The sequence below is a fragment of the Schistocerca cancellata genome, chromosome 1, assembly GCF_023864275.1.
Source record: "Schistocerca cancellata isolate TAMUIC-IGC-003103 chromosome 1, iqSchCanc2.1, whole genome shotgun sequence".
NCBI classification, from domain to species: Eukaryota; Metazoa; Arthropoda; class Insecta; order Orthoptera; family Acrididae; genus Schistocerca; species Schistocerca cancellata.
The window spans coordinates 842621607-842639023 of record NC_064626.1 but is presented as its reverse complement, the minus strand read 5'-3'; the positions used below and the strand labels follow the sequence as shown (position 1 = coordinate 842639023).

Genomic DNA, 17417 nt, shown 5'->3' with positions numbered 1-17417 from the left:
GATGCCACAATACATGTAAGTCACAGATCAAATAAACAAGTAAGACATGTGCACACTGGAACAGTCAAATCAGTGCTGAGTCCAAGTCTAGCGGCTGCTGCCTCGCTGGCCACTTAGGTGGCGTGGCTGCTGCATGGCTGGTAGACAGCGTCGCATGTAGAGGACGCGCGCAACTGTGCGGCGGCACTTTGAAATATTGGCGAGTCACAACAGTAGATACAACAGCCAATGTGTTTATCACTTAAAACACAACAAAATTTAGAAGAAAACAATTATAGGTGCAAAACAAAGCAAACAAAAAATATATTGAATTAAAGTGGACAAGGATGGACAAATCTCAAACTGAGTGTACGAGTAGTTACCTATAACACTAGTGGAGATACGGAAAGTTCTGTCACATTTTTCTACTGACTGCTTGCATAACTAAAACTGAAGTTCATGTTGTTATACTAATATTTTGACCACAAATCCAGTTTCAAAACTCAAAACATTTGTTGAAAACAGAATTTTATTTCTCATAAAAAAATAACATGTCACAGGGTTTGTTTTTACAGTACTATAAATACATCATACAATAGTACTTACATAAAATTCACTTACATATTTACAATATAAAAAATACAATAATCACACAGCCAGCCTTAGCAGTACACAGGAAATTCATTTCCTGAAACTCATGCCAGTAAAAAGACTTATGCACCACTTTTTGCTGTAATCTTCATTAAAATGTTTCACCATCATCACAGTCAGCAGTGTCATGGCCAAATACTGAAAAATAAATACCCATATAATCAATTTTAGAAAAAATATTAGTTGTATTACACTGATATTTGCTGCAAAAACGAAATCAATTTTCTATATTAAGTACATAAATGCTCACAATTTAACAAGATAAAAGGTGAAATCAGTCAGTAATTATGAAAAGAGATGTAATAGCACATGTGATGCCCTTAATGTAAAAACCTAAATTATGTTATAATTTTATAGTGGGTGATTATTTAACCTGTAAAAAAGACTGTAGATTAAAAAATAAAAATATAAGAAAATAAATCTGTATTAAGTGTATTTATCACACCAATACTGAAAGCAAATTAAGACAATGATATAAGAGAGTTTTACCAAACAACTCCACCAAATAAATTACCTTCACATATTTCACAGTACGGTCGATCAGTTTTATTGGCCTTGGGAATACGTGGCGATTGCTTCACACTGGGAGGTGGTGAATCTGATGCTTGCCTAGGGCAGTCTTCAGTGTCATGCTTATCAAATTCCTCACAGATATCACAGTACAATCGTGGTGGAATTGCTCTTGGTGTTATACCATTCCTGAAAAATAAATAAGGTAAGTTTTAGAGTGAAAATAATAATGTACCGATTCAGAAATAAATGACAGAACTGCTTTCACAAAGTTAAAAATTGAGTTTGCCACATTATGAAGTTAAGGTACATGCAATGGATATTGTGCAGCTCTACTCTCAACTGCAATGGTCTTTAGTTAATGCGTAGTGCTTCTCTTTTCACTTATTATATTTATAACTTGCTCAGAAGGCTTCAGTCAATACGAAATGTCTTTTAAAATGAGAAATGGCAGTCTCAACAGACCATAAGTCAAGGTGAGATTTTGCGTTGCTCTTACATTAAATACTATTAATAAAACAGAAAGGAAAATACTGCACTTTCCTGCAAAAAGCCAAGGCCACAGATCTGAGGCCTGGCCTGGCACATAATTTTAATCTGCCAGGAAGTATCAAATTGTTGCTCCCTCTGCTGCAGAGTGAACTTATTTTTAAGTAAATGATTCTCCACCAAGCACAAATAACGATAGCTATAAGAGACCTTGAAGTATCTGTGCAAGATCCAAATAAAAACCTTTGATTTATAATTATAATTATTGACCATCAGACTCATTCCTGAAGTAACTGGAAATTTTACCATAGAATGATGTTCTCCAAACATACATTCTCAGAAATTTCTTCCTCAAATTAAGATATACGTTTGAGATTAGTAGACTCCTCTTGGCCAGGAATGCCCTTTTTGACTGTGCTAGTCTGCTTTTGATGTCTTCCTTGCACCATCCGTAATGAGTTATTTTGGTGCCTAGGTAGTAGAATTCCTTAACTTCATATACTTTGTAACCATCAATTCTGATGTTAAGTTTCTCACTGTTCTCATTTCTACTATTTCTCATTACTTTTGTCTTTCTTCAATTTACTCGCAATTCATATTCTGCAATCATTAGACTGTTTATTCCATTCAGCACATCCTGTAATTCTTCTTCACTTTCACTCAGGATAGCAATATCGTCAGTGAATCGCATCATTGATATCCATTCACCACTCCTGAACCTTTCTTTTATTTCCTTCATTGCTTCTTTGAAGTACAGATTTAACAGTAGGGGCAAAAGACTACTGTCCTGTCTTACACCCTTTTTAATCTGAGCACTTCATTCTTGGTTGTCCACTCTAATTATTCCCTCTTGGCTCTTGTGCATATTGTATATTACCCATCTCTCCCTACAGCCCACCCCTAATTTTGAACATCAAGCACAATTATACATTGTTGAATGCTTTTTCCAGGTCAACAAATCCTATGAACTTGTCTTGATTTTTCTTTACTCTTGCTTCCATTATCAAACACAATGTCAGGATTGCTGTATATTAGTCTTGTAACTTTGATGCATGAGCTGCTAAGCTGATTGTGCAATAATTTTCGCACTTGTCAGCTCTCGCAGTCTTTGGAATTGTGTGGGTGATATTTTTCTGAAAATCAGATGGTATGTCGCCAGACTCATACATTTTACACACCAATGTGAATAGTCATTTTGTTGTCACTCCCCTCCCCCAAACTGATTTTAGAAATTCTCAGGGAATGTTACCTATCCCTTCTGCCTTATTTGATCTTAAGTACTCCAAGGCTCTCTTAAATTCTGATTCTAATACTGGACCCCGTATCTCTTCTAAATCTACTCTTGTTTCATCAGACAAATCTTTTCCCTCTTAGAGCCCTTCAATGTACTCTTTCCACCTATCTGCTCTCAGCTCTGTATTTAATAGTGGAATTCTCATTGCATTCTTAATATTACCACCCTTTCTTTTAATTTCACCGAAGGTTATTTTGTCGTTCCTATATGCTGAGTCAGTCCTTCCAACAATCATTTATTTTTCGATTTCTTCACATTTGTCATGTAGCCATTTCATCTTAGCTTCCCTGAATTTCCTACTTATTTCATACTTTAGCGACCTGTATTTCTGCACTCCTGAATTTCCCTGAACATTTTTGTGCTTCCTTCATTCATCGATCTACTAAGTATTTCTTCTGTTACTCATGGTTTCTTCGCAGTTACCTTCTTTGTACCTATGTTTCTCTTTCCAGTTTCTGTGATACCCCTTTTTTTAAGGTGTCCATTCTTCTTGAGCTGTACTGCCTACTGAGCTATTTCTTATCTATAGCCTTAGAGAACTTCAAGCATATCTAGCCATTCCTTAGTACTTCAGTATCCCACTTCCTTGGGTGTTGATTCTTCTTGACTAGTTTCCTAAACTACAGCCTATTCTACATCACAAGTACATTGTGATGTGAGTCTATATCTGCTCCTGGGTATACCTTACAATCCAGTATCTGCATTCGGAATATCTGTCTGACCATGATGTTATGTAACTTAAATCTTCCCAAATCATCTGGCCTTTTCCAAGTATACCTCCTCCTCCTGTGATTTTTGGTCAGAGTATTCACTATTATTAGCTAAAATTTATTACATAACTCAATTAGTCTTTCTCCTCTCTCATTACTTGTCCCAAGCCCATATTGTCCTGTAACCTTTTCTTCTATCCCTTCCCCTACGACTGTATTCCAGTCCCCAATGACTATTAGATTTTCATCTCCTTTTACTTACTGTATTATCCATTCAATATTCTCATATACTTTCTCTTCATCTTCAGCTCGTGACATCAGCATGTATGCCTGAACTATCACTGTCGATGTTGGTTCACTGTTGATTCTGGTAAGAACAACTCTTATCGCTAAACTGTTCACAGTAACACACTCTCTGCCCTACCTTCTTATTCATTATGAATCCCACTCCTGTTATACCAGTTTCTGCTGCTGCTGATGTTACCCTATACTCATCTAACCAGAAATCCTTGTCTTCTTTCCGTTTACCTGCACTGACCCCTGCTAAATCTAGATTGAGCCTTTGCATTTCCATTTTCAGATTTTTTAGCTTTCCTACCACCCTCAAGCTGCTGACATTTCATGCCCCAACTTGTAGAACACTATCTTTTCTCCTTGTCACCTCCCCCTTGGCAGTTCCCTCCCAGAGATCTGAATGAGGGGCTATGTGGAGACACGTCATGTGTCTTTAATGTAATGATTTCCATTGTGTTCTGCACCCTCATGCCATTGATCATTGCTGATTCTTCCATCTTTAGGGGCAATTTCCCATCCCAAGGACAAGAGAGTGCCCTGAACCTCTGTCCACTCCTCCGCCCTCTTTGACAAGGCCATTGGCAAAATGAGGGTCACTTCTTATGCTGGAAGTCTTCAGCCACCAATGCACACTATTAATCAGAATTTGGCAAAATATCCCTCAGCAGGACATCCAACAACTCTATCAATCAATGCCAAGTCAAATAACTGATGGCATAAGCGACAAAGGTGAACCAGAGTGTTACTGGTTTGCTCAATTGGTGAAGCTCTTTCTCTTGAATAAACCAGTCAATTTTTCTGAAATTGTCATCATTTTTTTTCTATACATGTGCATGATGTCTACTGATTTTGAGTGTATACAGGATTTAATGACAACAAGCAGACCTGATCTCTTTGAGGCTGGCGAGATGGTGTAAAACAAAGTATAAGGCTATATGTAGAGGGATGCTACGTGAAATGCATTTGGCTGTCAAGAGGGCAATGTGAGAAACCTTCAATGACTACCACAGCAGGATATTATCAAGAGATCTCACACAAAGCCTGAAGAAATTCTGGTCACTTGTAAAGGCTTTTTAAGTGACCCCCAAAGTCAAGTATTCAGATACTCATGGATGATACAAGACTCAAACTGAGGGTAGCAAAGCAAAATCAGAAATGCTTAACTCCATTTTCAAATATACCTTTTATGAAGGAAAACCCAGGAGTATGTCCTCAATTTAATTCTTGTAGTACTGCCAAGATGAGTGAATTAGATATTAGCATCAGCGGTATTGAGATACAACCCTAGAGTCTTATGGAATCCCTGTCAAATTGTATACCAAATCTGCTGCTGAGTTAGCCCCTCTTTTACCCATAGTACATCCATATCCGTCAAACAAAAAACTCTACCCACTGTTGGAAGGTGACAGAGCTCAAAACCATGTACAAAAGGGGCACCAGAAGTGAATCACAAAACTACTATCCAATATCTGTGACATCCATTTGCTGTAGAATTTTAGAACGTATTCTGAGCTCAAATGTAATGAGGTATCTTGAACAGAATGAATTCCTCCATGTCAGCCAGCATGAATTCCAGAAGCAACAATCATGTGAAATCCAGTTCACAGTCCTCTCACTAAAGCATCCTGAAAGCCATGCATCAAGAGAGTCACACAGATAGTGTTTCTTGACTTTCAAAAGGCATCTGATTCAGTAACACACATACACCCATTATCAAAAGTATGATCCCATTGTGTATTGAGCAATATTTGTGACTATACTGAGGATTTCTTGATGGAAAGGAAACAGCATGTTATCTTGGATGGAGAGTCATTGACAGATGTAGAAGTGAATTCAGGTGTTGTCCAGGGAAGTGTGTCAGGACCCTAGCTGTTTATGTTATATACAATGATCCTGCTAACAATATTAATAGTACCTAAGACTTTTTGCTGATGGTGCAATTATCTATACATAAGCATTGCACAATGGAAAATCCAGGATGAAATGTAACAACATTATGAGAAGAAAAGTTGCTACTCACAATATAGTGGAGATACTGAGTCACACACACACACACACGACTGGAGTCTCGGGCAACTGAGAACACAATTGTGAGAGTCTTTTTCTTGTGTCTGTCTGCAACTCAGCATCTCTGCAGATGCTATATGGTGAGTAGCAACTTTCCTTCTCGTAATATTGTAAGCACTGCACAAATATTCAGTCAAAGCTGGAAAAGATTTGAAAGTGGTGCGAAGATTGAAACTCGTTTTAAGTTTTCAGATATATAAAATTTTGCACGTTACAAAATTAAGAAACGTACTAGTTCTATGACTATGATGATAAGAGCTACTGTTTAAACACATACAAACACAAGGGAGTAACAATTTGTAGGGACGTAGAATGAGACAATCACATTGGGTCAACCATACATAGACTGCAGTTCACTGGTCGAGTACTAGAGAAATGTAGTAAATCTACACAGGTGCCTGCATACAAAACACTCATGCGACCCATTCTAGAATTCACCCATGAGAGAGTGTCATGGAGATAGTGAAAAAATTAATGTGGTGGACGCTCGTAGACACACACAAACTATCTCATGAAAACCTACTTATAACATTTCTAGAACCAAACTTAAGTGGTGACTCTAGGAATAGATGACAACTCCCTATGTATCACTCCCATGGGGATCTTGAAGACAAGCTTGGACTAATTACAGCATGCATAGTGGTATTTAAGCAATCATTCTTAAAATGCTCCATAAGTGAATGGAATAGGGGAAAAGCCTTAATAATGGGTATAATGTGATGTATCCTCTCCCATGCACTTCACAGGGTTTGTAGAGTATAGATGTAGCTGAACCAGTTCATGATATTTTGTTGTTGTTGTTGTTGTATCTAGGATAGGTAGGAAAAAAATAAACAGAAAAATACACTTCTGACAGAGTAAATAGATTTTTCAAAACCAAGCTTCCAATGTGTCTGAAATGAAAAGTTAACTTATCAGAGTGTATTATCAGTTTTGACAGTGTGGCATAGAATTTTAATTTGGAAAAAAATTTAAAAACTTAATGTTGCTTAGTGAGTAATAGAGAAATGCAGGTTGCAAATTTCTATGAGAGATGGGAAAACAAACAAATGGTTCATTGGAAAACATAATTATGACTGTAATGAAAATGAAATGAGGTGGGGGGACATGGAGCCACACTACTTGTAGCAGTTATTACCCCTTATTAACTGATTAACTAATTAGGATTAACTACAGAATGTTCCTGCCATGACACATTACTGCATCAGACATACCAACAGCACAAATTGTTCTTTACTGATTGCTGACCAACTCTTAACAAGATGGTCTAGGAAACTTTTTGCAATTTCCCTAACTCAACAGGAGCACGTTTGCTTACCTTGTGTCTCATAAATTTGTCTCATTGTCCTCACTGTCATTCTTCTTCACCAGTCAGACATTCTAACATGCATGTAATCAACTGTGAATGATGGAACGGAAAGTGGGAACAGTAAAGTCCAACATAAAAGGGTGCCAGTCTAACAGCAATATTTTAATCTACATTCATGGAGTCTAATGTTCACTTACCACGCTCTATTGCAAGCTCACAAAAATCTCCATGTGGCTCTAATTCCCATAGGAGACTGCATACATGTGAGATCACATATAAATATTTTCCAAGGCCAAATATATCCATTCACAGTAAATATGAGATGTTTGTGTGAAAATTAGTTCTACACTGCTTGCGTACTAGTTGAAGACTGTGTGGTGAGCTAGATTCAATGTTTTGCACCTGCCTGCGTGAACAAGGTGCATTTCTAATTCGTCAATTTAGCCAGCCAGTGACTGGCGATATTATATAAAATTCTAATTAATATTTGAGCTTGATTTTGGAGATACTAAAATTATAGTTAGGAAGCTGTCAGTGTGGATAATGTCAACAGTCTAGTTGGAGGTGTATATAAACATTTAAATAGTCAATATTACTAAACAAAGTCAAACATTTGCTGCCCAACCTTATAGTGTGAATCAATGCATCGTTTATACTCTAGTATGACATAGATCCTACTTGCACCTTCATTATCATGCTTCATGACTACTTATCATTTTGTGGGATGGGGAATGCTACCAATCTTAACTACTTGCTGGCTAACCACAGCATTAACCTTTCTATAATGTATGAAGAAACCTAGTAAACTGTGGGTTGTGATGTGGCATAAATACCACATAATAGATGACAGATGAACCAAGGAAGTACTTTTGTGGCTTCCAGGAGATAAGAGAAGACAAAAAAGAACCTAATGAAAAGGAGGGGGAAGGGAAGGCATTAGAAAACGATCACGAGCTACACAGATGCATACAGCAGAAGCCCATAATATACAGAAAAGTTTAGGGGGGAGGGGGGGGGGCGAATTTCACACTATATATGGTGATAATAGATATACAAAGGCCAGTTAATTATCATATAAAAAACTACATAATTAGTGTTTTGTTTGTCTTCAGTCCTGGCACAGATTTGAATGCTTCCACCACAGAACTGCAGCATGCCACTAGACAAGTCAAAACAAATTGTTGTAGCCCATCAATAAAGTGGAGTATCGTAAGGTAATTCAAATTCTGCAATTGAAGTGGAACAACACAGCAACAATACATGATAAGTTGGTGGAAGTGTACAACAACAATACACTATTATATGACACAATGATTAGGTGATGCAGACATTTCCAGTGTGGTCATGAATGACAACGAATGAACTGGAGACCATCTCTCTGTGAAGACCTGGAAATCTCAAGTGGAATTCCTGGTGCCCAAAGACCAACACATCACAACTGAAGTTCTAGTGACAAACATAAAAATTAGTCACAGATCAGTTTTCAACATCCTGCTGATATTTTGAACATAGTAAAGGATGCCGCCTGTTCACAGGGCTCTGAAACTGCTCAGAGCTGTTCAAAAATCCTTCTAAAATAAGGCAGTGTGGTAAACATTGCAGCTGCATCAGGCCCATTCAGATGACATTTTTGACCACCTAGTTACCACCCTCAAATGCTGGCTGTGTCACTGTGACCCTGAGACAACGGAAGCAGTGGAAATATGGGTTCAACATCACTGAAAAAGACAAAGATCTAACTGCTATCAGATAAGGTGATGCTGATTGTTTGTTCGGGGACTGCCTTGTTGTGGTACAAACAGATTATGCTTGAAAAAAGAAAACCATGACAAAAAATAGTAACAAAATTTCCCAATGAGGTTACAGTAGGCTGTCACAATAAAGCAATGTCGGACGCTGTCCAAGGAAGTGTCTATGCTCTGCCACCGTGCTCCATCTCATTCTGCACAGGACACAGGACACAGTCTGCACATACTGCTTCTTTAAGCTATCAAATTTTGCCTCACTCCTCAGATTCCCATGAAAAGTTACCCAGTGACTTCTTCCTCTTGATTACTAGTATGAGGATGAGGTGATTTTTGAGATGGAATATTTCCTTAACAGCCAAAATGCAGACTCCTACAACCAAGATCTCTGCCAAGTCACCTATCATTGCCAAAAGAGTGACTATGTAGAGAAGGACAAACACTGTCAGCATGTCTAGTGGTCACTGCTTGAGATTTCTGAGGCAATAAGTGAAATTAAGTGACTGCCCCTTGTAGAGGTAGATGCTGATAAACCTGGAATTTCTGTCCAACATGGGAAACAGTTCATTATATGTTTTACATTACACTTTTTTTGTCAATTTCACTGAAATGAGCTGAATTTTATTTGTTCCTGTAGGATTACACTGTGTACAATAAATGGATGTGTAATATAGCACATGTCATGTGACAAATTAGTCATCAACCAGTGGTTTATGGCTTAATGTGCAGCCATTCCTCCCACATCTGAGTCTTCATCACACACAGACTTCATCAGTCACTTGCTGTATCAACTCAATTTTGTACAGATCCTTAGCATAATAAATTCAGAGTTCTAGCTTACACTGCCTTCTTTTTTTCTATCAACCACCAGTGTAAAAGCAACATACCTATAGTCTTACTTCCCAAACAATACATTCCATTTGTTTCTTTTTATTAGAAAAATTATATGAAGGATGGATGTAGCTGATCAGAGCATGATATTAACATGAAACCACTCAATATCCTAGTTAACATCAAGTTCTTGTTTGAACTTGAGTGGTGACAGTATCACTGCTTACCGAGATCTGATGATTCAAAGAAGAGGAATGGAAGGTCGGGGTTTAACATTACATTAACATCATTAGGTATAGAGTACCATCTCAGTATTCAGGAATATGATGGTAATGATTATTTAAAGCAAAAAGTCTGGTAAGCATGCGTTCTAAAATGCATACTCTAAGAACTATGAGCACTTTTTTGCCGACGCCACGGAACAAATCTCTTCTACTTCAAGCCCTTTGCTTTTGATATTTTTTGAGGAGGTAGTATGGACCAGAAAAAGACAAAATTGTCTAATAAATGTGGACTCTAAAATGCATACTTTAAGAGCTATATGCATTTTTTCAGTAGAAGAGATGTTTTTCACAGTAGCAAAGATGAACAAGTGCTCACAGCTCTTAAGGCATGCACTTTAGAGCCCACGTGTACTGGACAAATGTTTCTTGTTTTTGTCCATACAACCAACTCTCAAAATACGGGAAGCAAAGAGCTTGCCTTAGGAAAGACTTGTTTCAAAGTATTGAAGATGAATGTACTTTAGAGCCCATGTTTGGTAGACTTTCTTGCTTCGAATGATTGTTCTTATCATATCCCCATATACTGACCATTCCTACTGGCACACACTGTAGAAATACATAATTATATTACTGCCTTATAAATGTACTTTTTGATATAGTCACACTTTAGTGTTAAGACTGGTCTCAAATAAATATTTAAATTTTCCATTATTTCTACAATTGGAAACTGAGGTACTTACAAATTAAAATCATCTGCTTCAGATGGTAAGACACCCATTTCCAGTATTTCAACACGTGCTTTGAGTGATTCATTCTTTCTCTGCATATCAACAATGACTGAGTTGAGGAAATCAATCTGGCTCTGAGATGTCTCCTTTTCCTCAATTAGTTTTGCAATGGCTGGATCTAAAAAAGTTCATATATTTCAGTGTTATTATTATCACATTTTGTGATTCACTCTGTAAATTATTTGACATTCCTTAAGCCTCTTCTACCTATATGATTAATGTTTCTGTATCACTGACCGTAATTATTTAAAAATTATACCTTATAATATTCTTGAAATCTGAAACACTGTCTTTAAGTGAATACTCTTCAATTAGTTTTATAAATATACAATCTGGAAACAATACTTCAATATAACAACAAGCATGTATGAACATTTCGTAGATTAAAAAATTGTTCATCACTAGCCTGAAAACACAGTGATGCTGATGCAACACTATTGAAAAAAATTGATGATCTCTGAATAAATATATATGGGATGTGAATCTGTGATTAAATTAATATCAAAAATTTAAAGAAAAATTATATAATTTGATACAACTTGTAACAGAGGAAGGTGGGACTATCCTACTTGTCCTCATAACACTCCTGTCATCAACACTGTTTTTTTCTAATCTCATTTTGTTAATAATGCATATACAATAGTTACTAAAGATATCCAATTTCTTATTCAAGCAGAAATACATGAAAACTTCCTTGTTCTCTGTGTGATTTTGCAATTACAGGTAATTGTGGTATAATTATAATATTTTATGTAAGAAAGTATTCATGATTTACAGTACATGCAAACAATAAGAAAATGAAATTTTTGATGAGCTACCTGTTGTTTCTTTCCAGATTTGTATAACTCATTTGAAAGCCCTCATTCTCCTCTTTTCAATAACTATTTTACTTTTTCCAAGAACTTCACATGTCAAAAGTTATTCATATTCAATATTTTATGTTCTAGCTTGTTCCAATATTAAAATGTAATTATTTCCAAAATCCAATGCCATAGTTCTGTAGCCCTCATTTTTTTTTATTTCCAAAAAATCCTACTAATTTTCACCAAAATAAATTATTAGTTTGTCAATTATTCCAATTAGAACATTTTGACACTTTTCAGTGAACTCTGGGAATCCCCTTTCACTGTGAACTGCTGTCCTATAAATCAGTAGGGGAGAGGAGAGCTATAGAAATGGGAAAGGACTATGCAGTTATGTTGGCAGGATATAAGGTGTGTATAGTGCAGCAGAGGGAGGAGGGAAGGGGACAGGAAGGTGAAGGACACGGCCTAGCGAAAGTTGAGGAATGAAGGATACGTTGTAGGGAGTGTTCCCACCTGTGCTGTTCAGTAAAGCTGGTGTCAGTAGGAAGAACCCAGACAGTGCAGGCTGTGAAGCAGTCATTAAAGTGAAGCACATCATATTGGGCAGTATGTTTAGCAACTGGGTGCTCCAGTCTCTTAGTCTCAGTTTGACAGTGGCCATTCATGTTGACAGAGAGCTTATTTGTTGTCATGTCCATGTAGACAGCATAACAGTGATTGCAGCTCAGTTTGTAGACCACATGACTGCTTTCACAGATGGCTTAGCCTTTGATGGGGTATGAGATACCTAAGACAGGACTAGAATAGGTGGTAGTGGGTGACGAATGGGAGAGGTCTTGCATCTAGGTTTGGCAGAGATACGGGCCATGAGACAAGGGATTGGGAGCAGAGGTGGAGTAGGAACGGACAAGGATATTACGTGTGTTCAGTGGACAACAGAGTAATATCATGGGAGGGGTGTGGAGGTAATTCCTAATTTCGAGGCACGGTGAGAGGTAACCAAATTCTGTCTGAGAATGTGATTCAGCTACTCCACTCCTGGATGGTACTGAGTCATGAGAGGAGTGCTCCTTTGTGGTTGGACAATGGGTATTTTGGAGGTGGCAGGGGACTGGAGAGTCAAGGCATGGGTGATCTGTATGTAGACAAGGTTGGGAGTGTAATTTCAGTCTCTGTAAGCCACTGTGAGGTGCTTGGCATACTTGGAGAGGGACTGCTCATGATTACAGATGTGACATCCCTTGAAATGAGGAATATCCTTCCCACCCCTCCCATATGGTATCCCACTGCTCACCGAAGCTACATACTACCCTTGTCCATACTGATTACACCCCTGCTCCCAACCCCTTGCCTCATGGCTCACATTTAGTCCTGTCACAGGCATTTCCTACCCCATCAAAGGCTGGACAACCCGCAAAAGCAGCTGCGTGATCTACAACTAACCTGCAACCACTGTGCCACTTTCTACGTGGGTGTGACAACTGAAAAACTACCTGTCCTCACGAATGGTCATTGACAGACTGTGGCTAAGAGACAGCTGCACCACCAGTTGCTGAACACGCTGCTCAACATGATGTGCTCCACTTTAATGAATGCTTCACAGCATTGATCACCTGAATTGCACATGTGAGAACACTTCCTACAACACGTCCTTCATTCCCATAACTCCATTGGCCTCAACCTTCACCAGTCCTGTCCTCCACCTACCTATCCCCTTCCCTGCTCACACTCCGGCATTACAAGTGCCTTTTATTCAACTAATGCACCTACATAGTATTTCCCCATTCCTTGTTTCTAGCCTCTCCCTTACACACTCTCCCCCCTCCCCTCCTGAGCACAGCCTCAAACACTGCACCTATCAGGCCTGTCCTGTCCCCACCACGTCCCTGGCAGAACTATCCTGTTCCTACTTGCATCCTCCTACAGGCAGCACAGCATCTTCCCCACACCCTACAGTGCTATCCTTCCTTCTCCCCACCACATGCCTCCTCCCTACCCCCACCACCCAGACATATCATGTCTGCTTGTGTCTGTATATGTGTGGATGGATATGTGTATGTGTGCGAGTGTATACCCGTCCTTTTTTCCCCCTAAGGTCTTTCCACTCCCAGGATTGGAATGACTCCTTACCCTCTCCCTTAAAACCCACATCCTTTCGTCTTTCCCTCTCCTTCCCTCTTTCCTGATGAAGCAACCGTTGGTTGTGAAAGCTAGAATTTTGTGTGTATGTTTGTGTTTGTTTGTGTGTCTATCGACGTGCCAGTGCTTTCGTTTGGTAAGTCACATCATCTTTGTTTTTAGATATATTTTTCCCACATGGAATGTTTCCCTCTATTATATTCAATTTATAATATAGTAATAAATGTACTAAGATAGATAATGGGTAGCCTACATGCAGGATTGAACAACAGTAATGTAGAAAAATTCATTGGAGAGTTGCTACCAAGTCTGGTTCTCAACAATGGCAGGATACGTTAAGAATATAACAAATTGGAATGCTCAATCCACCCATTAAAAGTAACAAAATGGCCTCCTATATTTTTTATGTTCCAACCATATATCAGAATATGCGATATGTAAAACTCTTTCGCTGCTGGATGAACCATTTTTCTTTCTTGGATCTAATGTCATTTGAGCCAACAGAGACAATGGACATGGGAGGAGTGGATCTTTCATAAGAAAAGGAATCTTATATAAAATTCAAGGAGATGAAAGACAAAAAGATACCACTTCAAGCCACTACAGCTACATTACACGTGAACTGGAATGAAATAAATGTAGCCTCAGTTTACACATCACAAAGGGAGACCATAGCAACAACTGAGCATCTGCATTCAGTATTTGGTAGTGCATCTGAAGATAATACTAAGTCATTTTAATGCTCATCACCCTGCTTGGAACTCAGACCAAGAAAACACCATTGGCAAAATGATAGAAGAGATAAATGATGAAGATTAATTAATTGCCCTAAATGACAGTTCGCCAATAAGGAGAACTGCACCGAGCAAGATACACATTTGGTGTCACCGAGTTCATCATTAGATTTTGCCTGGGAGGTAGTCGCAGAACCTCTTGGGTCTGATCATGCACTCACCATTTTCAGATGTGACGCATAGGTGATGCGTGGTGTCACATGGCCAGCCAACAAGTGGAAAATTCAGAAAACAGACTGGAAGAAGTACACTACTGTGCTCTCGGAAAAGATACAGACATTTTCAGAATATGGAGAAACAAGAACAAACTATACAAATTTTATCGCTTGTTTTGAGAAAGCTCCAATACTATCTATCCCACAAAATAAACTCTTTGTTCTGAAAATTGAAACATTATTGGTATGTTGGGATGAGGAATGCAATAATGCATTACTGGAATAAAGGAAGCACTAAAACCATGCAGAAGACATGCTTTGGGAGAATATTACATAAATATTGATAGACTATAGGCATGAGTGAGGTGAATTTTTGAAAATAATAAATCTGTAAGGATAAACTTCTGTAGCAACCTTAACAAAGACATACACAACTCAACCATCCAGAAAAGGATTAAGCATATACATAGAACTTGGAACAACAATAGTACAACAGTGCTTACAAACAAATTAGCGGACAACTTCTTGAAATGTATAGCACCAGACTCAGTTGAACAACACAATGATGAGGAAGGAGACTATTTCCTGAATGAATGCTTTGCTGTTGTGGAACTCAACATAGTCCTGTTGTCTGGGAGAAGAAATGCCCTAGGGATTGACAATATATATTACAACAGGCTCTCTTCCTTAATGCAGAAAGAGAGGTACCATTTTTGTAGTTGTTTTAATAAAATTTTTGAAAAAAAGAATTTATATCCCTCAATGGAAGGCATTGTGAACAATGTCGTAGGAGAACATGTAAACCATCTAATGAAATAACCTTCTGTAGGCTAATAATACTCCTTGGCTGCATACAGAAACATATACGTAGGTAGTGGTATGAGCACTACAACCTGTTCCCCCCAAAAATTTTGGTTTTCGGAGAAGACATGCCCAGATAGCACAGTAAGCCGGTTTCAAACTTGTTTCCAGCTGTAAAGTTCAAGTATATAAGCTTGATCAAAGCTGGAATATTTAAGCCTGTTAGCTGGATTCTAGCTTGAAATAAACATCAAAGTTGGCAGAGTTCAAGCTATATTTCAAGCTTGACTTATCAAGCTTGGCTCCAGCTGTATCTACACACGTGGAATACAGCCTGGTATTTACAGCTTGTTTTAAGCTATATAAATATTAATCTGAATTTATTGAACCTAATTAATTACGTTACGTAATATTTAAGATTTGTAACATTAACGTACCGAACTGTTTTCTAGTATAAAACAAACTTGTCAACGAACCACAACCATTAACGCGCGTCACAAAGGTAAAATGGCCGTAAACGTAACTTTACGTTACGTAATATTTAACATTTGTAACATTAACGTACCGAACTGTTTTCTAGTATAAAACAAACTTGTCAACAAACCACAACCATTAATGCGCATCACAAAGGTAAAATGGCCGTAAACATAGCAAGGCTCAGAAAAGTAAATAAAATAAGATAAAACAGAACTGGAAACAGCCACACTCAAACCAAATTCCACGCCGTCATGACGTCACACACGACAACACCCTTACGTCACGGCTTATAAACGCTTGTGGCGCTTCCCGTGGACGTCTATGGAAGCTATGCTGCGCGCGCATCTGCTGTACAGCCTTCCAGGGAAATTACAGTTTATTTCAAGCTTGGGAAAATTATTTTAATTCAAGCTAAATTTTTACAGCTTGATGTAAACTGTCTAACAGGTTGATTTTTCAATCTTGAATTTTCAACTGAACCTAAACTCAATACCCACCTTGAAACAAGCTGTGTAACAGGTTGATTTTTCAATCTTGAATTTTCAACTGAACGTAAACTCAATATCCACCTTGAAATAAGCTTGAGTGCTAGCTGGGTGACATGAACAAAACACTAATAAAATTTAAAGTAATTATCATTTATTGTTACATCATAGTTGTACATTTTTAATTAGAGTACATGTTTCAACCATCATTTTCAGATCTAAGTAGTCACATCAGCAACCTGTCTTTTCTACTCAGAACTACATATCAGAGTTCAGGAGTTGTGTCAACAATCCATCTTCTTTACTCAGAACCACATATCAGAGTACAACACTTTGATATGTTGTTCTGAGTAGACAAGATGGGTTGCTGACACAACTACTTAAATCTGAAAATGATAATGAGTGATCAAAACATGTAATCCAATAAAAATTTGCAACTGAGATGGAACAATAAATCAGAATTATCTCAAATATCAACACTATTGTTGATTCTCAGAACACAAATATGTAGTAACCAATATCCAAGTAAGCCTTAGTTGCAATGGATATTTCATTCCTATTGTTACTGTCATGAATTATGTATATGATAATGTCACCTTCTTGATTCTGGCTGCCAAAATGCAAAGGCAGAATATTCCCAGTGGCTTTATGAGCAAAAATAGCTACCCTTGGGTTCAGTTATCTCACTCCCACTTTTCAATATATTTATGCAGGAAACAGTTGCCACAAAACATAACAGGTTTACAGTATGGTGCTGATCTGTGTGTTTACTGAGTGAGTGATACCCTTCCTGGAGGCCTGCAGAGATACACTACACAAGTATATGGCAAACAATGATTAGATTTTTTTAGATTAGATTAGATTTACTT

The 17417-nt window shown here is 37.9% G+C and overlaps 1 protein-coding gene across 6 annotated transcripts in view; it reads right to left on the bottom strand.

Annotated features, from left to right (window-relative positions):
* Positions 1–490: 490 nt before the first annotated feature.
* The window catches only part of LOC126188877 (CAP-Gly domain-containing linker protein 1), a 550749-nt gene continuing 533822 nt past the window's right edge, over positions 491–17417 (bottom strand). For all 6 annotated transcript variants that reach the window (XM_049930545.1, XM_049930553.1, XM_049930563.1 and 3 more), the window contains 3 exons: positions 10844–11009; positions 1145–1329; positions 491–768 (listed from right to left, as the gene is read on the bottom strand). In XM_049930545.1, the coding sequence (XP_049786502.1) occupies positions 722–768; positions 1145–1329; positions 10844–11009 (398 nt within the window). In that variant the 3' untranslated portion in view covers positions 491–721. The remainder of the gene's footprint in view (positions 769–1144; positions 1330–10843; positions 11010–17417) is intronic.